At 50.1% G+C, this 21873-nt stretch overlaps 1 protein-coding gene across 1 annotated transcript; it reads right to left on the reverse strand.

Moving 5' to 3' along the window:
* Positions 1-17642: 17642 nt before the first annotated feature.
* On the reverse strand, positions 17643-19877 carry LOC123394038 (intraflagellar transport protein 172 homolog). Its single transcript, XM_045087494.1, has 5 exons — positions 19692-19877; positions 18711-18775; positions 18349-18529; positions 18022-18131; positions 17643-17910 (listed from the first exon to the last, which is right to left on the reverse strand). The coding sequence occupies exons 1-5, from the start codon at positions 19734-19736 to the stop codon at positions 17643-17645; spliced, it is 669 nt and encodes a 222-aa protein (XP_044943429.1). The 5' UTR covers positions 19737-19877.
* Between the last annotated feature and the right edge of the window lie 1996 nt (positions 19878-21873).

Here is a 21873-nt window from a genome sequence, read left to right on the forward strand (position 1 = left end):
CAGTCTCTCTGAAAGAAACAGAAACAGTCATTCTGAGCAGAAACAACAGAACCAGTCTGAAAGGGACCAGTACAGTTGGTGTGAGAGGACACAACCCTATAGAGAAGACAGCAGAGGCCCTCTGAGAGGAGTGGTCGTAGTTCCTCAGAGAGAACTCACCGTTGTCCCTCTGAAAGATTGGACGGAGTCCCTCTGAGAGGAACAGAGACAGTCATTCTGAGCAGAGCCAACAGAACCAATTTGAAACGGGCCAGTACAGTTCATGTGGGAAAGCCTATCTCCGTGTGTTTGGAGGTGAAAGGACACAGCCCTACTGAGGGAAGACAGCACAGGTCCTCTGAGAGGAGTTGGTGCAATTCCTCAGATAGAACTCACTGTAAAACCCTCTGAAAAAAATGGACGCAGTCCCACTGAGAGGAACAGAGATAGTTATTCTGAGCAGAACCAACAGAACCAGTCTGAAAGGGGCCAGTACAGTTGGTGTTGGAAAACCCACCTCAGTCGCTTGGAAGTGAGAGGACACAGCCCTATTGAGAGAAGACTGCACAGGCCCTTTGACAGGATTGGTCCCAGTTCCTCAGATAGAACTCACTGTAGTGCGTCTGAAAGACATGGAAGCAGTCCCACTGAGAGGAACAGAGACAGTCATTCTGAGCAGAGCCTACAGAACCAATTTGAAAGGAGCCAGTACAGTTCATGTGGGAAAACCTATCTCCGTTTCTTGGAGGTGTGAGGACACAGCCCTACTGAGGGAAGACAGCACAGGTCCACTGAGAGGAGTGGTCGCAGTTCCTCAGATAGAACTCACTGTAGTCCCCTCTGAAAGAAATGGACGCAGTCCCTCTGAGAGGAACAGAGACAGTCATTCTGAGCAGAACGAACAGAACCAGTCTGAAAGGGGCCAGTATAGTTGGTGTGGGTAAACCCATCTCAGTCCCTTGGAAGTGAGAGGACACAGCCCTATTGAGAGAAGACAGCACAGGCTCTCTGAGAGAGGGTGGTTGCAGTTCCTCAGAGAGAAATCATTGTAGTCCCTCTGAAAGAAATGGATGCGGTCCGACTGAGAGGAACAGACACAGTCATTCTGAACAGAGCCAACAGAACCAATTTGATGGGGCCAGGGACACTTCATGTAGGAAAATTATCTCCTTTGTTTGGACGTGTGAGGACAAGCCCTAATTTGGGGAGACAGCACACAGGTCCTCTGAGAGGAGTGGTCGTAGTTCCTCAGAGAGAACTCACCGTAGTCCCTCTGAAAGATTGGACGGAGTCCCTCTGAGAGGAACAGAGACAGTCATTCTGAGCAGAGCCAACAGAACCAATTTGAAACGGGCCAGTACAGTTCATGTGGGAAAGCCTATCTCCGTGTGTTGGAGGTGAAAGGACACAGCCCTACTGAGGGAAGACAGCACAGGTCCTCTGAGAGGAGTTGGTGCAATTCCTCAGATAGAACTCACTGTAAAACCCTCTGAAAAAAATGGACGCAGTCCCACTGAGAGGAACAGAGATAGTTATTCTGAGCAGAACCAACAGAACCAGTCTGAAAGGGGCCAGTACAGTTGGTGTTGGAAAACCCACCTCAGTCGCTTGGAAGTGAGAGGACACAGCCCTATTGAGAGAAGACTGCACAGGCCCTTTGACAGGATTGGTCCCAGTTCCTCAGATAGAACTCACTGTAGTGCGTCTGAAAGACATGGAAGCAGTCCCACTGAGAGGAACAGAGACAGTCATTCTGAGCAGAGCGTACAGAACCAATTTGAAAGGAGCCAGTACAGTTCATGTGGGAAAACCTATCTGCGTTTCTTGGAGGTGTGAGGACACAGCCCTACTGAGGGAAGACAGCACAAGTCCACTGAGAGGAGTGGTCGCAGTTCCTCAGATAGAACTCACTGTAGTCCCTCTGATAGAAATGGACGCAGTCCCTCTGAGAGGAACAGAGACAGTCATTCTGAGCAGAACGAACAGAACCAGTCTGAAAGGGGCCAGTATAGTTGGTGTGGGTAAACCCATCTCAGTCCCTTGGAAGTGAGAGGACACAGCCCTATTGAGAGAAGACAGCACAGGCTCTCTGAGAGGAGTGGTTGCAGTTCCTCAGAGAGAAATCATTGTAGTCCCTCTGAAAGAAATGGATGCGGTCCCGACTGAGAGGAAACAGACACAGTCATTCTGAACAGAGCCAACAGAACCAATTTGATGGGGCCAGTACACTTCATGTAGGAAAACTTCTCTCCTTTGTTTGGACGTGTGAGGACAAGCCCTAATTTGGGGAGACAGCACAGGTCCTCTGAGAGGAGTGGTCGCAGTTCCTCAGAAAGAACTCACTGTACTCCCTCTGAAAGAAATGGACGCAGTAGTACCTCTGAGAGAACAGAGACAGTCATCTGAGCAGAACCAACAGAAACCAGTCTGAAAGGGGAGTACAGTTGGTGTGAGAGGACACAGCCCTATTGAGAGAAGACAGTAAGGCCCTCTGAGAGGAGTGGTCGCAGTTCCTCAGAGAGAACTCACTGCAGTCCCTCTGAACGATAGGACGCCGTCCCTCTGAGAGGAACAGAGACAGTCATTCTGAGCAGAGCCAACAGAACCAATTTGAAAGGGGCCAGTACAGTTTATGTGGGAAAACGTATCTCCGTGTCCTGGAGGTGAGAGGACACGGCCCTACTGAGGGAAGACAGCACAGGTCCTCTGAGAGGAGTGGTCGCAGTTCCTCAGAAAGAACTCACTGTAGTTCCCGTCTGAAAGAAATGGACGCAGTCCCTCTGAGAGGAACAGGGACAGTCATTCTGAGCAGAGCCAACAGAGCCAATTTGAAAGGGGCCAGTACAGTTCATGTGGGAAAACCTATCTCTGTGTGTTGGAGGTGAGAGGACACAGCCCTACTGAGGGAAGACAGCACAGTACCTCTGCGAGGAGTTGTCGCAGTTCCTCAGATAGAACTCATGTAGTCTCTCTGAAAGAAATAGACACAGTCCCACTGAGAGAAAAACAGAGATAGTCATTCTGAGCAGAACCAACAGAACCAGTCTGAAAGGGGCATGTACAGTGTGTGTGAGAAAAACCATCTCAGTCCCTAGGAAGTGAGAAGATACCGCCATATTGAGAGAAGACAGCACAGTCCATCTGAGAGGAGTGGTCGCAGTTCCTCAGAGAGAACTCACTGTAGTTCCTCTGAAGGAAATGGACGTCGTCCCACTGAGAGGAACAGAGATAGTCATTCTGAGCATAGACAATAGACCCAATATGAAAGGGGCCAGTACAGTTCATGTGGGTAAATCCTATCTCTGGTGCTTGGAGGTGTGAGGACAAGCCATACTTAGGGAAGACAGCACAGGTCCTCTGAGAGGAGTGGTCGCAGTTCCTCAGAGAGAACTCACTGTAGTCCCTCTGAAAGAAATGGACGCAGTCTCTCTAAAGGAAACAGAAAGAGTCATTCTGAGCAGAAACAACAGAACCAGTCTGAAAGGGACCAGTACAGTTGGTGTGAGAGGACACAACCCTATTGAGAGAAGACAGCAGAAGCCCTCTGAGAGGAGTGGTCGTAGTTCCTCAGAGAACTCACTGTAGTCCCTCTGAAAGATTGGATGGAGTCCCTCTTAGAGGAACAGAGACGGTCATTCTGAGCAGAGCAAACAGAAGCAATTTGAAAGGGGCCAGTACAGTTCATGTGGGAAAACCTATCTCTGTGTGTTGGCGGTGAGAGGACACAGCCCTACTGAGGGAAGACAGCACAGGTCCTCTGAGAGGAGTGGTCGCAGTTCCTCAGACAGAACTCACTGTAGTCCCTCTGAAAGAAATGGACGCAGTCCCTCTGAAAGAAACAGAGACAGTCATTCTGAGCAAACCAACAGAACCAGTCGGAAAGGGGCCAGTTACAGTTGGTGTCAGTGGACACAGCCCTATTGAGGGAAGACAGTACAGGCCCTCTGAGAGGAGTCTGGTCGCAGTTCCTCAGAGAGAGAACTCACTGTAGTCCCTCTGAACGATTGGACGGCAGTCCCTCTGAGAGGAACAGAGAGACAGTCATTCTGAGCAGAGCCAACAGAACCAATTCGAAAGGGGCCAGTACAGTTTATGTGGGAAAAACGTATCTCCGTGTATTGGAGGTGAGAGGACACGGCCCTACTGAGGGAAGACAGCACAGGGTCTTCTGAGAGGAGTGGTCGCAGTTCCTCAGAAAGAACTCACTGTAGTCCCGTCTGAAAGAAATGGACGCAGTCAATCTGAGAGGGAACAGAGACAGTCATTCTGAGCAGAGCCAACAGAACCAATTTGAATGGGGCCAGTACAGTTCATGTGGGAAAACCTATCTCTGTGTGTTGGAGGGTGAGAGGACACAGCCCTACTGAGGGAAGAAGACAGCACAGTCCCTATGAGAGGAGTGGTCGCAGGTTCCTCAGATAGAACTCATGTAGTCCCTCTGAAAGAAATGGACACAGTCCCACTGAGAGGAACAGAGATAGTCATTCTGAGCAGAACCAACAGAACCAGTCTGAAAGGGACATGTACAGTGGTGTGGGAAGATAAAAAAACCATCTCACTCCCTAGGAAGTGAGAAGATACCGCCATATTGAGAGAAGACAGCACAGTCCCTCTGAGAGGATGTGGTCGCAGTTCCTCAGAGAGAACTCACTGTATTCCCTCTGAAGGAAATGGACGCCGTCCCACTGAGAGGAACAGAGATAGTCTTTCTGAGTATAGACAATAGAACCAATATGAAAGGGGCCAGTACAGTTCATGTGGGAAATCTTATCTCCAGTGCTTGGAGGTGTGAGGACAAGCCGTACTTAGGGAAGACATTACAGATCCTCTGAGAGGAGTGGTCTCAGTTCCTCAGAGAGAACTCACTGTTGTCCCTCTGAAAGAAATGGACGCAGTCTCTCTGAATGAAACAGAAACAGTCATTCTGAGCAGAAACAAAAACAGAACCAGTCTGAAAGGGACCAGTACAGTTGGTGTGAGAGGACACACAACCCTATAGAGAAGACAGCAGAGGCCCTCTGAGAGGATTGGTCGTAGTTCCTCAGAGAGAACTCACCGTAGTCCCTCTGAAAGATTGGACGGAGTCCCTCTGAGAGGAACAGAGACAGTCATTCTGAGCAGAGCCAACAGAACCAATTTGAAACGGGACAGTACAGTTCATGTGGGAAAGTTTATCTCCGTGTGTTGGAGGTGAAAGGACACAGCCCTACTGAGGGAAGACAGCACAGGTCCTCTGAGAGGAGAGTTGGTGCACTTCCTCAGATAGAAACTCACTGTAAAACCCTCTGAAAAAAATGGACGCAGTCCCACTGAGAGGAACAGAGATAGTTATTCTGAGCAGAACCAACAGAACCAGTCTGAAAGGGGCCAGTACAGTTGGTGTTGGAAAACCCACCTCAGTCGCTTGGAAGTGAGAGGACACAGCCCTATTGAGAGAAGACTGCACAGGCCCTTTGACAGGATTGGTCCCAGTTCCTCAGATAGAACTCACTGTAGTGCGTCTGAAAGACATGGAAGCAGTCCCACTGAGAGGAACAGAGACAGTCATTCTGAGCAGAGCCTACAGAACCAATTTGAAAGGAGCCAGTACAGTTCATGTGGGAAAACCTATCTGCGTTTCTTGGAGGTGTGAGGACACAGCCCTACTGAGGGAAGACAGCACAAGTCCACTTAGAGGAGTGGTCGCAGTTCCTCAGATAGAACTCACTGTAGTCCCTCTGATAGAAATGGACGCAGTCCCTCTGAGAGGAACAGAGACAGTCATTCTGAGCAGAACGAACAGAACCAGTCTGAAAGGGGCCAGTATAGTTGGTGTGGGTAAACCCATCTCAGTCCCTTGGAGGTGAGAGGACACAGCCCTATTGAGAGAAGACAGCACAGGCTCTCTGAGAGGAGTGGTTGCAGTTCCTCAGATAGAACTCATGTAGTCCCTCTGAAAGAAATGGACACAGTCCCCACTGAGAGGAACAGAGATAGTCATTCTGAGCAGAACCAACAGAACCAGTCTGAAAGGGACATGTACAGTGGTGTGGGAAAAACCATCTCAATCCCTAGGAAGTGAGAAGATACCGCCATATTGAGAGAAGACAGCACAGTCCCTCTGAGAGGAGTGGTCGCAGTTCCTCAGAGAGAACTCACTGTTTTCCCTCTGAAGGAAATGGACGCCGTCCCACTGAGAGGAACAGAGATAGTCATTCTGAGTATAGACAATAGAACCAATATGAAAGGGGCCAGTACAGTTCATGTGGGAAATCTTATCTCCAGTGCTTGGAGGTGTGAGGACAAGCCGTACTTAGGGAAGACATTACAGATCCTCTGAGAGGAGTGTTCTCAGTTCCTCAGAGAGAACTCACTGTTGTCCCTCTGAAAGAAATGGACGCAGTCTCTCTGAATGAAACAGAAACAGTCATTCTGAGCAGAAACAACAGCACCAGTCTGAAAGGGACCAGTACAGTTGGTGTGAGAGGACACAACCCTATAGAGAAGACAGCAGAGGCCCTCTGAGAGGATTGGACGTAGTTCCTCAGAAAGAACTCACCGTAGTCCCTCTGAAAGATTGGACGGAGTCCCTCTGAGAGGAACAGAGACAGTCATTCTGAGCAGAGCCAACAGAACCAATTTGAAACGGGCCAGTACAGTTCATGTGGGAAAGCCTATCTCCGTGTGTTGGAGGTGAAAGGACACAGCCCTACTGAGGGAAGACAGCACAGGTCCTCTGAGAGGAGTTGGTGCAATTCCTCAGATAGAACTCACTGTAAAACCCTCTGAAAAAAATGGACCAGTCCCACTGAGAGGAACAGAGATAGTTATTCTGAGCAGAACCAACAGAACCAGTCTGAAAGGGGCCAGTACAGTTGGTGTTGGAAAACCCACCTCAGTCGCTTGGAAGTGAGAGGACACAGCCATATTGAGAGAAGACTGCACAGGCCCTTTGACAGGATTGGTCCCAGTTCCTCAGATAGAACTCACTGTAGTGCGTCTGAAAGACATGGAAGCAGTCCCACTGAGAGGAACAGAGACAGTCATTTCTGAGCAGAGCCTACAGAACCAATTTGAAAGGAGCCAGTACAGTTCATGTGGGAAAACCTATCTGCGTTTCTTGGAGGTGTGAGGACACAGCCCTACTGAGGGAAGACAGCACAAGTCCACTTAGAGGAGTGGTCGCAGTTCCTCAGATAGAACTCACTGTAGTCCCTCTGATAGAAATGGACGCAGTCCCTCTGAGAGGAACAGAGACAGTCATTCTGAGCAGAACGAACAGAACCAGTCTGAAAGGGGCCAGTATAGTTGGTGTGGGTAAACCCATCTCAGTCCCTTGGAGGTGAGAGGACACAGCCCTATTGAGAGAAGACAGCACAGGCTCTCTGAGAGGAGTGGTTGCAGTTCCTCAGAGAGAAATCATTGTAGTCCCTCTGAAAGAAATGGATGCGGTCCAACTGAGAGGAACAGACACAGTCATTCTGAACAGAGCCAACAGAACCAATTTGATGGGGCCAGTACACTTCATGTAGGAAAACTTCTCTCCTTTGTTTGGACGTGTGAGGACAAGCCCTAATTTGGAGACAGCACAGGTCCTCTGAGAGGAGTGGTCGCAGTTCCTCAGAAAGAACTCACTGTACTCCCTCTGAAAGAAATGGATGCAGTACCTCTGAGAGAAACAGAGACAGTCATCTGAGCAGAACCAACAGAACCAGTCTGAAAGGGGAGTACAGTTGGTGTGAGAGGACACAGCCCTATTGAGAGAAGACAGTACAGGCCCTCTGAGAGGAGTGGTCGCAGTTCCTCAGAGAGAACTCACTGCAGTCCCTCTGAACGATAGGACGCAGTCCCTCTGAGAGGAACAGAGACAGTCATTCTGAGCAGAGCCAACAGAACCAATTTGAAAAGGGGCCAGTACAGTTTTATGGGGAAAACGTATCTCCGTGTCCTGGAGGTGAGAGGACACGGCCCTACTGAGGGAAGACAGCACAGGTCCTCTGAGAGGAGTGGTCGCAGTTCCTCAGAAAGAACTCACTGTAGTCCGTCTGAAAGAAATGGACGCAGTCCCTCTGAGAGGAACAGGGACAGTCATTCTGAGCAGAGCCAACAGAACCAATTTGAAAGGGGCCAGTACAGTTCATGTGGGAAAACCTATCTCTGTGTGTTGGAGGTGAGAGGACACAGCCCTACTGAGGGAAGACAGCACAGTACCTCTGCGAGGAGTTGTCGCAGTTCCTCAGATAGAACTCATGTAGTCTCTCTGAAAGAAATAGACACAGTCCCACTGAGAGGAACAGAGATAGTCATTCTGAGCAGAACCAACAGAACCAGTCTGAAAGGGGCATGTACAGTGGTGTGAGAAAAACCATCTCAGTCCCTAGGAAGTGAGAAGATACCGCCATATTGAGAGAAGACAGCACAGTCCATCTAAGAGGAGTGGTCGCAGTTCTTCAGAGAGAACTCACTGTATTCCCTATAAAGGAAATGGACGCCGTCCCACTGAGAGGAACAGAGATAGTCATTCTGAGCGTAGACAATAGACCCAATATGAAAGGGGCCAGTACAGTTCATGTGGGAAATCTTAACTCCGGTGCTTGGAGGTGTGAGGACAAGCCGTACTTAGGGAAGACAGCACAGGTCCTCTGAGAGGAGTGGTCGCAGTTCCTCAGAAAGAACTCACTGTAGTCCGTCTGAAAGAAATGGACGCAGTCCCTCTGAGAGGAACAGAGACAGTCATTCTGAGCAGAGCCAACAGAACCAATTTGAAAAGGGCCAGTACAGTTCATGTGGGAAAACCTATCTCTGTGTGTTGGAGGTGAGAGGACAAATCCCTACTGAGGGAAGACAGCACAGTACCTCGGCGAGGAGTGGTCGCATTTCCTCAGATAGAACTCATGTAGTCTCTCTGAGAGGAATGGACACAGTCCCACTGAGAGGAACAGAGATAGTCATTCTGAGCAGAACCAACAGAACCAGTCTGAAAGGGGCATGTACAGTGGTGTGAGAAAAACCATCTCAGTCCCTAGGAAGTGAGAAGATACCGCCATATTGAGAGAAGACAGCACAGTCCCTCTGAGAGGAGTGGTCGCAGTTCCTCAGAGAGAACTCACTGTAGTTCCTCTGAAGGAAATGGACGTCGTCCCACTGAGAGGAACAGAGATAGTCATTCTGAGCATAGACAATAGACCCAATATGAAAGGGGCCAGTACAGTTCATGTGGGAAATCTTAACTCCGGTGCTTGGAGGTGTGAGGACAAGCCGTACTTAGGAAAGACAGCACAGGTCCTCTGAGAGGAGTGGTCGCAGAGTTCCTCAGAGAGAGAACTCACTGTAGTCCCTCTGAAAGAAATGGACGCAGTCTCTCTGAAGGAAACAGAGACAGTCATTCTGAGCAGAAACAACAGAACCAGTCTGAAAGGGACCAGTACAGTTGGTGTGAGAGGACACAACCCTATTGAGAGAAGACAGCAGAAGCCCTCTGAGAGGAGTGGTCGTAGTTCCTCAGCGAACTCACTGTAGTCCCTCTGAAAGATTGGACGGAGTCCCTCTTAGAGGAACAGAGACGGTCATTCTGAGCAGAGCAAACAGAAGCAATTTGAAAGGGGCCAGTACAGTTCATGTGGGAAAACCTATCTCCGTGTGTTGGAGGTGAGAGGACACAGCCCTACTGAGGGAAGACAGCACCTGTCCTCAGAGACGAGTGGTCGCAGTTCCTCAGATAGAACTCACTGTAGTCTGTCTGAAAGAAATCAAAGCAGTCCCTTTGAGAGGAACAGACACAGTCATCTGAGCAGAGCCAACAGAACCAATTTGAAAGGGGCCAGTACAGTTCATGTGGGAAATCTTATCTCCGGTGTTTGGAGGTGAGAGGACACAGCCCTACTGAGGGAAGACAGCACAGGTTCTCTGAGAGGAGTGGTCGCAGTTCCTCAGATAGAACTCACTGTAGTCCCTCTGAAAGAAATGGACGCAGTCCCTCTGAAAGAAACAGAGACAGTCATTCTGAGCAAAACCAACAGAACCAGTCGGAAAGGGGCCAGTACAGTTGGTGTGAGAGGACACAGCCGTATTGAGGGAAGACAGTACAGGCCCTCTTAGAGGAGCGGTCGCAGTTCCTCAGAGAGAACTCACTGTAGTCCCTCTGAACGATTGGACGCAGTCCCTCTGAGAGGAACAGAGACAGTCATTCTGAGCAGAGCCAACAGAACCAATTCGAAAGGGGCCAGTACAGTTTATGTGGGAAAACGTATCTCCGTGTATAGGAGGTGAGAGGACACGGCCCTACTGAGGGAAGACAGCACAGGTCTTCTGAGAGGAGTGGTCGCAGCACCTCAGAAATAACTCACTGTAGTCCGTCTGAAAGAAATGGACGCAGTCAATCTGAGAGGAACAGAGACAGTCATTCTGAGCAGAGCCAACAGAACCAATTTGAAAGGGGCCAGTACAGTTCATGTGGGAAAACCTATCTCTGTGTGTTGGAGGTGAGAGGACACAGCCCTACTGAGGGAAGACAGCACAGTCCCTATGAGAGGAGTGGTCGCAGTTCCTCAGATAGAACTCATGTAATCCCTCTGAAAGAAATGGACACAGTCCCACTGAGAGGAACAGAGATAGTCATTCTGAGCAGAACCAACAGAACCAGTCTGAAAGGGGCATGTACAGTGGTGTGGGAAACACCATCTCACTCCCTAGGAAGTGAGAAGATACCGCCATATTGAGAGAAGACAGCACAGTCCCTCTGAGAGGAGTGGTCGCAGTTCCTCAGATATAACTCACTGTATTCCCTCTGAAGGAAATGGACGCCGTCCCACTGAGAGGAACAGAGATAGTCATTCTGAGCATAGACAATAGAACCAATATGAAAGGGGCCAGTACAGTTCTTGTGGGAAATCTTATCTCCAGTGCTTGGAGGTGTGAGGACAAGCCGTACTTAGGGAAGACATCACAGATCCTCTGAGAGGAGTGGTCTCAGTTCCTCAGAGAGAACTCACTGTTGTCCCTCTGAAAAGAAATGGACGCAGTCTCTCTGAAAGAAACAGAGAAACAGTCATTCTGAGCAGCAGAAACAACAGAACCAGTCTGAAAGGGACCAGTACAGTTGGTGTGAGAGGACACAACCCTATAGAGAAGACAGCAGAGGCCCTCTGAGAGGAGTGGTCGTAGTTCCTCAGAGAGAACTCACCGTAGTCCCTCTGAAAGATTGGACGGAGTCCCTCTGAGAGGAACAGAGACAGTCATTCTGAGCAGAGCCAACAGAACCAATTTGAAACGGGCCAGTACAGTTCATGTGGGAAAGCCTATCTCCGTGTGTTGGAGGTGAAAGGACACAGCCCTACTGAGGGAAGACAGCACAGGTCCTCTGAGAGGAGTTGGTGCAATTCCTCAGATAGAACTCACTGTAAAACCCCTCTGAAAAAAAAATGGACGCAGTCCCACTGAGAGGAACAGAGATAGTTATTCTGAGCAGAACCAACAGAACCAGTCTGAAAGGGGCCAGTACAGTTGGTGTTGGAAAACCCACCTCATTCGCTTGGGAAGTGAGAGGACACAGCCCTATTGAGAGAAGACTGCACAGGCCCTTTGACAGGATTGGTCCCAGTTCCTCAGATAGAACTCACTGTAGTGCGTCTGAAAGACATGGAAGCAGTCCCACTGAGAGGAACAGAGACAGTCATTCTGAGCAGAGCCTACAGAACCAATTTGAAAGGAGCCAGTACAGTTCATGTGGGAAAACCTATCTCCGTTTCTTGGAGGTGTGAGGACACAGCCCTACTGAGGGAAGACAGCACAGGTCCACTGAGAGGAGTGGTCGCCAGTTCCTCAGATAGAACTCACTGTAGTCCCTCTGAAAGAAATGGACGCAGTCCCTCTGAGAGGAACAGAGACAGTCATTCTGAGCAGAACGAAACAGAACCAGTCTGAAAGGGGCCAGTATAGTTGGTGTGGGTAAACCCATCTCAGTCCCTTGGAAGTGAGAGGACACAGCCCTATTGAGGAGAAGACAGCACAGGCTCTCTGAGAGGAGTGGTTGCAGTTCCTCAGAGAGAAATCATTGTAGTACCCTCTGAAAGAAATGGATGCGGTCCGACTGAGAGGAACAGACACAGTCATTCTGAACAGAGCCAACAGAAACCAATTTGATGGGGGCCAGTACACTTCATGTAGGAAAACTTCTCTCCTTTGTTTTGGACGTGTGAGGACAAGCCCTAATTTGGGGAGACTGCACACAGGTCCTCTGAGAGGAGTGGTCGCAGTTCCTCAGAAAGAACTCACTGTACTCCCTCTGAAAGAAATGGACGCAGTACCTCTGAGAGAAACAGAGACAGTCATCTGAGCAGAACCAACAGAACCAGTCTGAAAGGGGAGTACAGTTGGTGTGAGAGGACACAGCCCTATTGAGAGAAGACAGTATAGGCCCTCTGAGAGGAGCGGTCGCAGTTCCTCTGAGAGAACTCACTGCAGTCCCTCTGAACGATAGGACGCAGTCCCTCTGAGAGGAACAGAGACAGTCATTCTGAGCAGAGCCAACAGAACCAATTTGAAAGGGGCCAGTACAGTTTATGTGGGAAAACGTATCTCCGTGTCTTGGAGGTGAGAGGACACGGCCCTACTGAGGGAAGACAGCACAGGTCCTCTGAGAGGAGTGGTCGCAGTTCCTCAGAAAGAACTCACTGTAGTCCGTCTGAAAGAAATGGACGCAGTCCCTCTGAGAGGAACAGAGACAGTCATTCTGAGCAGAGCCAACAGAACCCATTTGAATGGGGCCAGTACAGTTCATGTTTGAAAACCTATCTCTGTGTGTTGGAGGTGAGAGGACACAGCCCTACTGAGGGAAGACAGCACAGTACCTCTGCGAGGAGTGGTCGCAGTTCCTCAGATAGAACTCATGTAGTCTCTCTGAAAGAAATGGACACAGTCCCACTGAGGGGACAGAGATAGTCATTCTGAGCAGAACCAACAGAACCAGTCTGAAAGGGGCATGTACAGTGGTGTGAGAAAAACCATCTCAGTCCCTAGGAAGTGAGAAGATACCGCCATATTAAGAGAAGACAGCACAGTCCTTCTGAGAGGAGTGGTCGCAGTTCCTCAAGAGAACTCACTGTAGTTCCTCTGAGGAAATAGACGTCGTCCCACTGAGAGGAACAGAGATAGTCATTCTGAGCATAGACAATAGACCCAATAAGAAAGGGGCCAGTACAGTTCATGTGGGTAATCTTATCTCCGGTGCTTGGAGGTGTGAGGACAAGCCGTACTTAGGGAAGACAGCACAGGTCCTCTGAGAGGAGTGGTCGCAGTTCCTCAGAGAGAACTCACTGTAGTCCCTCTGAAAGAAATGGACGCAGTCTCTCTGAAGGAAACAGAGACAGTCATTCTGAGCAGAAACAACAGAACCAGTCTGAAAGGGACCAGTACAGTTGGTGTGAGAGGATACAACCCTATTGAGAGAAGACAGCAGAAGCCCTCTGAGAGGAGTGGTCGTAGTTCCTCAGCGAACTCACTGTAGTCCCTCTGAAAGATTGGATGGAGTCCCTCTTAGAGGAACAGAGATGGTCATTCTGGGCAGAGCAAACAGAAACAATTTGAAAGGGGCCAGTACAGTTCATGTGGGAAAACCTATCTCCGTGTTTTGGCGGTGAGAGGACACAGCCCTACTGAGGGAAGACAGCACCTGTCCTCAGAGACGAGTGGTCGCAGTTCCTCAGATAGAACTCACTGTAGTCTGTCTGAAAGAAATCAAAGCAGTCCCTTTGAGAGGAACAGACACAGTCATTCTGAGCAGAGCCAACAGAACCAATTTGAAAGGGGCCAGTACAGTTCATGTGGGAAATCTTATCTCCGGTGTTTGGAGGTGTGAGGACAAGCCCTACTTAGGGAATACAGAACAGGTCCTCTGGGAGGAGTGGTCACAGTTCCTCAGAGAGAACTCACTGTAGTCCCTCTGAAAGAAATGGACGCAGTCCCTCTGAAAGAAACGGAGACAGTCATTGTGAGCAGAACCAACAGAACCAGTCTGAAAGGGACCAGTACTGTTGGTGTGAGAGGACACAACCCTATTGAGAGAAGACAGCAGAGGCCCTCTGAGAGGAGTGGTCGCAGTTCCTCAGAGAGAACTCAAGTAGTCCCTCTGAAAGATTGGACGGAGTCCCTCTGAGAGGAACAGAGATAGTCATTCTGAGCAGAGCCAACAGAACCAATTTGAAAGGGGCCAGTACAGTCATGTGGGAAAACTTATCTCTGTTTCTTGGAGGTGAGAGGACAAAGCCCTACTGATGGAAGACAGCACAGGTCCTATGAGAGGAGCGGTCGCATTTCCTCAAATAGAACTCACTGTAGTCCGTCTGAAAGAAATGGACGCAATCCCTCTGAGAGGAACAGTGATAGATATTCTTAGCAGAACCAACAGAAGCAATCTGAAAGGGGTCAGTACAGTTGGTGTGGGAAAATCCATCTCATTCCCTTGGAAGTGAGAGGACACAGCCCTATTGAGAGAAGACAGCACAGGTCCTCTAAGATAAGTGGTCACAGTTTTTCAGAGAGAACTCACTGTAGTCCGCCTGAAAGAAATGGACGCAGTCCCTCTGAGACGAACAGAGACAGTCATTCTGAGCAGAACCCAACAGAACAGTCTGAAAGGGGCCAGTACAGTTCATGTGTGAATACCCATCTCCGTGTGTTGGAGGTGAGAGGACACAGCCGAACTGAGGGAAGACAGCACCGGTCCTCAGAGAGGAGTGGTCGCAATTCCTCAGATAGAACTCACTGCAGTTCGTCTGAAAAAATGGACGCAGTCCGTCTGAAAGGAACAGACACAGTCATTCTGAGCAGAGACAACAAAACCAATTTGAAAGGGGCCCGTACAGTTCAAGTGGGAAAACTTATCTCCATGTCTTCGAGGCGAGAGGACACAGCCCTACTGAGGCAGAAAGCACAGGTCCTCTGACAGGAGTGGTCGCAGTCCTTAGATAGAACTCACTGTAGTCCCTTTGAAAAAAATGGACGCAGTCCCACTGAGAGGAACAGAGATAGTCATTCTGAGCAGAAAATATAGAACCAGTCTGAAAGGGACCAGTACAGTTGGTGTTGGAAAATCCATATCAGTCGCTTGGAAGTGAGAGGACAGAGCCCTATTGAGGAAAGACAGCACAGGCCCTCTGAGAGGAGTGGTCGCAGTTCCTCAGATAGAACTCACTGTAGTCCGTTGAAAGAAATCGAAGCAGTCCCTTTGAGAGGAACAGACACAGTCATTCTGAGCAGAGCCAACAGAAACCAATTTGAAAGGGGCCCGTACAGTTCATGTGGGAAAACCTATCTCCGTTTCTTGGAGGTGAGAGGACACAGCCCTACTGAGGGAAGACAGCACAGGTCCTCTGAGAGGAGTGGTCGCAGTTCCTCAGATAGAACTCACTGTAGTCCCTCTGAACGAAATGAAAGAATTCCCTCTTAGAGGAACAGAGACAGTCATTCTGAGCAGAGCCAACCGAACCAATTTGAAAGGGGCCAGTACAGTTCATGTGGGAAAACTTATCTCCGTTTCTTGAGGTGAAGAGGACAGAGCCCTACTGAAGAGAGACAGCAAGGGCTTCTGAGACGAATGGTCGCAGTTCCTCAGATAGAACTCATGGTAGTCCGCCTGAAAGAAATGGACACAGTCCCTCTGAGAGGAACAGACACAGTCATTCTGAGCAGAGCCAACAGAACCAATTTGAAAGGGGCCAGTACAGTTCATGTGGGAAAACTTATCTCCGTGTCTTGGAGGTGAGAGGACTCAGCCCTACTGAGGGAAGACAGCACAGGCCCTCTGAGAGGAGTGGTTGCAGTTCCTCAGAGACAAATCATTGTAGTCCCTCTGAAAGAAGTGGATGCGGTCCCTCTGAGAGGAACAGATACAGTCATTCTGAGCAGAGCCAACAGAACCAATTTAAAAGGGGCCAGTACAGTTCATGTGGGAAAATCCATCTCCATGTCTTGGAGGTGAGAGGACATAGCCCTATTGAAAGAACACAGCACAGACCCTCTGAGAAGATTTGGTCGCAGTTTCTCAGAGAGAACTCACTGTAGTCCCTCTGAAAGAAATGGACGCAGTCCCTCTGTGAGGAACAGAGACAGTCATTCTGAGCAGAACCAACAGAACCAGTCTGAAAGGGGCCAGTACAGTTGGTGTGGGAAAACCCATCTCTCTGCGAGAACCCATCACAGTCCCGCTAAGGAGAGACTCCAACACAGCTGCCCCAGGGAGTGGCTCAGACACAATCTGTCTGAAAATTGCAAGGGCTCCTCAAACACGTCTCCTAGGGACCACACACAAAATACTCCAAAACAGGCCAAGTTTAGAGGCCTGCAGCTAACAGATGAGAAGAGATTCGTCCCCATTATTCACTGACTGGATCAAGCCTTCACCGACCTGCCCCTTTGGTGGCTTCTTTCCTGCTTGGCCACTGCCTTTGATACCAGCACCCTCAGCACTCAGAGCTTCTATGCCGCTCTACCTGGCGGAAGGGAGGTGTGGGAATGGGTCTGTAATTTCTCTAAGTAAATAAAGGGGCGATAATTGATCTCCACCTAGAAAGCCCACTCGTCGTGCTGGAGGGGGGAACGGAGGGTGAAGGGATATTTGGTGTCGCGCAAAGGGATGGAACAGGAGGAAGGGGCCCTGAAGCCATGTTTGGGGCTCTAAACCCCACCTACAGCTTCCCTTGGCGGGGTCTCAGAGGAAGGCGTTGTGTCACGTGACTCACTCCAGCCACAGCCCCCTAGGAAGCTGCCAGGCAGATGCAGACCTTGAGATCTAGGATCTGCAGCTCTGAATCCACATCCCCCTCAAACTCCTAATACCGTATTTCTCTGAATCAAAGATGCATCATTTACTTTGTTTTAGATAGCACGAGTGGGGTGTGGCAGAGGGAGAAGAAGAGCGAATCTAAGGCAGATCCGCACCCAGTACAGAGCCCAATGCAGAACTTGATCTCACAATCCTAGTTCATGTGCTGAGCCAAAAATTAATAAGAGTCAGATGCTTTACCCACCAAGTCACCCAGGTACCCCAGATACATCATTTAAAACTTCACATGCAGGGGCGCCTGAATGGCTCAGCGAATTAACCCTCTGCCTTCAGCTTGGGTCATGATCTCAGGGTCCTGGGATGGAGCCCTGCATCAGGCTCTCTGCTCAGCAGGGAGCCTGCTTCACCCTCTCTCTCTGCCTGCCTCTCTGCCTACTTGTGATCTCTCTCTCTGTGTCAAATAAATAAATAAAAATTTAAAAAAATATATAAAACTTGATATGCAACCCAATTTCTAAGATAATAAAATGTAATTATATATATATGTTTAGGAATTGATGAAACCTACTGACTTGGCTTAACCGGCTAGATTCTTCTCTTTAGGAGCTTTCATGTAGAGGAGGAGACTCTGCTTTCTTCCTGGCTTCCTTCTGGCCCCAGCTCCGGCCTCTGGATTTGTCCTTCCAGCTCTGGTCCCAGGTCTGCACCCTCCCTCACAGAGCCTCCCTCCCTCTCAGTCGGGACCTCACCCGCCTCTGAACTCCACTTCAAATCACATCCTTTATCTTCACCGAGGTACTCAATTAGCTGAGCCACAGTGGTGTCCAACTTCCCCCAATTTCAGTCTGTTAGGCGTTCTGCCTCAGATCCCCTTTTATAGTTTTCATAGTTCTGGCTCTAGCATCTAGCAAGCACTCAGCAGGTACCTGTCGCCTGAGCGAAAATGAGAGGCCCAGGAGGAAAAAGCAATGTCTGAGGAGGAATGCTGGCTGTGAGGGTGGTCCGGGAAGTGGGCGGCCAGGAAGGGTGGAGCCCGCCTCACCTTCATCCAGCACTTTTCCACCAGGCTGCTGCTGCCTGAGCCCCGCACCTTGAGGTAGCAGTCGACGGCACGGCTATACTCTCCAGCCTGCTCCCACTGGCGAGCTTGGTCCACGAGCCCCTCCATGCCCCTGAGATGAGAGTACACGTGACCAGGACAAGCTGGGCAGCGTGGCCTATCCCGTGCACCTTGTGACCCAAGCTCCAGCCCTGCCCACACTTGCTGCTTCCTGGCGTCATACCTGGCCCCTTTCTTGGTAGCCTCCCGCTCATACTCTTCCCTCAGAACCTCCAGCTGACCCCGCACATAGTCCTTGTAGATCCACAGAGCGTCGCTCCATAATCCAGCCTCCTGCTCAGATTTCCAGGTATCAGGAAGGCAGAGGCCGGCATGACACCTTCCCACTGCCACACAGGTGCTCTATACTATGGGCCACGGATCCCTAGGTCCTTGCACCTCTCTTCTCCTCCTTGTCTCCTTCCCCCTCTCCAGTGCTAACTCTCTGGATCTTTCCCAGTAGTATTGGTTAGTGTAGTGCTCTGTGGGTTCTTACATTCTCTTGCCCTACCTCATAATAATTGATGGGCAGGCCCGGTCTCTGGGCCCGAAGCAGCAGCCCTTCTGCTTTCTGAATGTCCTTCTCCTCCAAGGCCCCCCAGGCCTGCCCCACAAGCGCCTCGGCGACAGTGTCAGGATCGTGGGCCTCGGCCACTTGCTGAGCTGCTTCCCAGGCCTGGTTATGGACGAACCTGCTCCCAGAAGAGGACACGGGAGGCTCAGCACAGGACTGAGGCCTCAATAGTGGGAGACAGACAGCCATATCAGAGGGGGTAGAAGATTTATTGGTACTAGGTTCAGGTGAAGGTGGCCATGCCAGGTCCTGGGGCTGCGGTTGGGAGGACGGGTGTAAGGAATTGACGGGTAACTCACATGAGGACTGCTTCCTTGGGCATACCAGCCCTGATGAATTCAGCTTTGGCCTCTTCAAATTTACCCTGTAGAGACAGAAGGGCAGCCGCACACGTTCAGAAGCAGATTGCCATCATGGCAGCCGGGAGACAGGAGGAGGTCCAGGTTAAAAGCAAGGGAGGAGGAGCAGGTACATAGCATATGGGAGATGCATCTCAGGGGTTTTGTGCTTGAGGGCCAGCCGGGAGAGTTCAAAAGCAAATTCAAATGAGCTGAAATGGAAGGTGTAGGTAAGGTCTGCCTACTCAGTACTTTCATTTTATAAGAGGCGGAGCAGGGCAAGAGAAAACAAATAGGGTAGAGACGGGGCCGGGGAGGGAAAGGACAGACTGAGAAGACAACCCATGTGAAGTGACACAGAAGCACACAGACACATAAAGGAGGACGGGGTCAGGGGACACTTGGAAAAGCCTGTGCTTCCTGCGACCAGTGGGCATAAAGGAATGGGATGGGCGCGAGGCAGGGGACCGCTGTGAGCCTCCCAGCACTACTCTGCCTCGGGAGCGAGGGCTCTGGGTTCTCCACCACTTCCTCCTGAGCCACATTTATACTAGCAGAAAAACTGTCTCTCTAAAACATTGACTACCCTCAGCCATCTGACTCCATGCAGGATTATTACTGGTCTTTGTAACATTTGCTTAAGAAAAGCTCTTTTTGCATTTAACAGAAGCCCACTTCTGTTACTCAGAAGTCAATTACTGGCTTAGTGCACCTTCACTTTAAAAGCTCTTCTCTCTGGGGCACCTGCCTGGCTCAGTCTGTAGAATGAGGGACCCTTGATCTGAGGTAGAGTTCAAGCCCCACACTGGCTATAGTACTTGCTTAAAAAGGTCTTTTTGAAAAAGAAGGAAAAACGCGGATCACTTTCCATCTTCTTAGAACAGCTAAACACTGTTCTGAGGCCCCGGGGAACAGGGGCAGAGCTACTGATTCATTCCTTGCCTCTCCATCACGTTCTTCCAAGGATTTCTTCACTCCTGCCTCCATTTTCAGAAACACTTCTCAGCTATACAGCCGTTTTCCTTGTCTATGTAGAAGCTCTGTCTCGAAAGGGTCCAGGGGAGAGAAGCCGTGGGGCCTCATCAGTTGTCGGCGGCGTGGTCCACGGCAGCTGCCTGGAGTCCGAGCTTAGTGAGCAGTCTCACTGAGGATGCTCCTCCCAGGCTCTTTGCCCACAGATAGGCCACGTGCTTGTGGGCATCAGCTCCTCTGTGAGCCTTGGGAACCTGTGAAGCAAAGCCATTTGGCAATCCTCCCATGCAGGGCCACAGGGCTGCTCCCTTCCCCTCTCTGACCGGACTGCAGCGTTGACAAAGGTCAGGTCTTTCTACTAGAACAGGGATATGGCTCAGTTTTGGGGTCTGTTAGCCTTAGCCTGCTCAGGGTCCAAGGATGGACTTCAGGTAGTCCACAGACCCCTCCTACCGCATGTGAAATTTTGCCTGTCGGTATGGGTGTTTTTCAAAGAGACCCACGACCAGTTCAGAATGCGTCACTTGAGAGTGGGGAAGAGGGACGGGCGTGTCCCCAGAGTGACCTGGACTCCTTACCCGGTAGGCCTCCTCCCAAAGCCCATTGGACCGGTCCATGTTCACTGTTGCCTTCCACTCCTGAGCCTCGAGGTAGTGATACTCGGCCTCCTGCAGTCGGCCTTCAGCCTCCAGCTCCTGGCGAAAGGAGGGTCAGGATGGGGCGAGGGGGACGTGGGGCCTGTTCGGGGAAGAGATGGCCGAGACCGGAGAAGGGCTCACCTTGCCCAGGCGTAGGTGTGTGTCACTGAGGAGATCTGGGTGGTGCTTCCCTACCAGGCGGATCATATCATCATCCAGCTTGTGCTCCCTCTCCCTCTGGCGTTCCCCTGCTCCTGTGCGGACACTCTGTCAAATAAGTGAACAAAATTTTAAAAAAGAGAAAAAGAATGAAGGAACCAATGAATAATAAATGGAAGGAAAAAAGGACAGAGGGAGAGAAAACAGAAAAGTGGGCTCAGGAACTAAGAAATTACCTTGCAATGTCATACACGGTGAGTTCAGAGGCCCTAAAGCAATGTCATGCACCTGCGTAATTCTAAACTCTCCAGTTAACCACATACAGGTAATAAAGCTTTTTCTGTTTTGTTTTAGAGAGGGATGGAGACACGGGTGGGGCAGAGGGAGAGGGAAAGAGAGAATCTTCAACAGACTCCATGCCCAGCGTGGAGCCCCTCGGGGTGCTTGATCTCACAAGCCTGAGATCATGGCGTGAGCTGAAATCAAGAGTCTGACACTTAAGACTGAGCTATCCAGGCGCCCCAGGTAGTAAAGTTTTAAACCAGGAAGATGGAAGTGGCGATCTCTGTACCCCTTCAATTTGGTGTTTAAATCTTTTCTTACAATAAACGGGAAGGGCTATAGCAGGAAAGTTGCCAAAGAGTTGCCTGATACACTCTGTTCTCCAGAACAGCTCTGCCAGGGGTTCAATTTGGCACTGTGGCAGTGTCCAGAAGGAGATTTTTGGTGCAGCAGGCTATCAGCTGCTTACCTGGCTAGGTCCCCACACATGTCAACTCAAACTCATTCTTGTAAATGCTTCTCCGGAGGCAGCAGTCAAACTGTTTTCACTCCACCAGAGTGTGCCCTAGAAGGGAAAGCAACAACATAAAAGGTAACAGGCATCAGAAGGATATCTGGAGACACCCTTGAAACCCAAGTTCTAGAATCTAGGAAAGAGTTAGCAGTAAAAGGGCTGGCAGTTTGGGGAAGTACCAGATGGAAAGAGGTGGCACTCACAGGACGCCAGGATAGTGATGGGAGGAAAGGGAGAAATCAGCCCTGCCTACAGAATTCTTTGTCTCTTTTGGCTTCCCATAAAGTGTGAATTTCTCTTTCCTGCCGTTAATGTCCTATTTTTAGGTTGAAGTCAAAAGGGAAGAAGAGAGTCTCTAGTTTCAGGGAGAGTGCTTTAGGCTAAGGCCGGGGATTTTTCCTAGGTTGGAGAAAGTCACCCAGGCAGAAAGGGATTACTAGTAAAACGCACCGCACAGAGTCATGAGCCATCCCGTTTCCAGGCCAAGGCAGTGACGGTATATACGTTGGCAATCTCCTTGCGCTTTGCCTCTTCCCAGATGCTTCTTCTTCGAGGGCTC

This window comes from Mustela putorius, unplaced genomic scaffold (assembly GCF_011764305.1).
Source record: "Mustela putorius furo isolate JIRA1106 unplaced genomic scaffold, ASM1176430v1.1 tig00001161_pilon_pilon_pilon, whole genome shotgun sequence".
Lineage (NCBI taxonomy): Eukaryota > Metazoa > Chordata > Mammalia > Carnivora > Mustelidae > Mustela > Mustela putorius.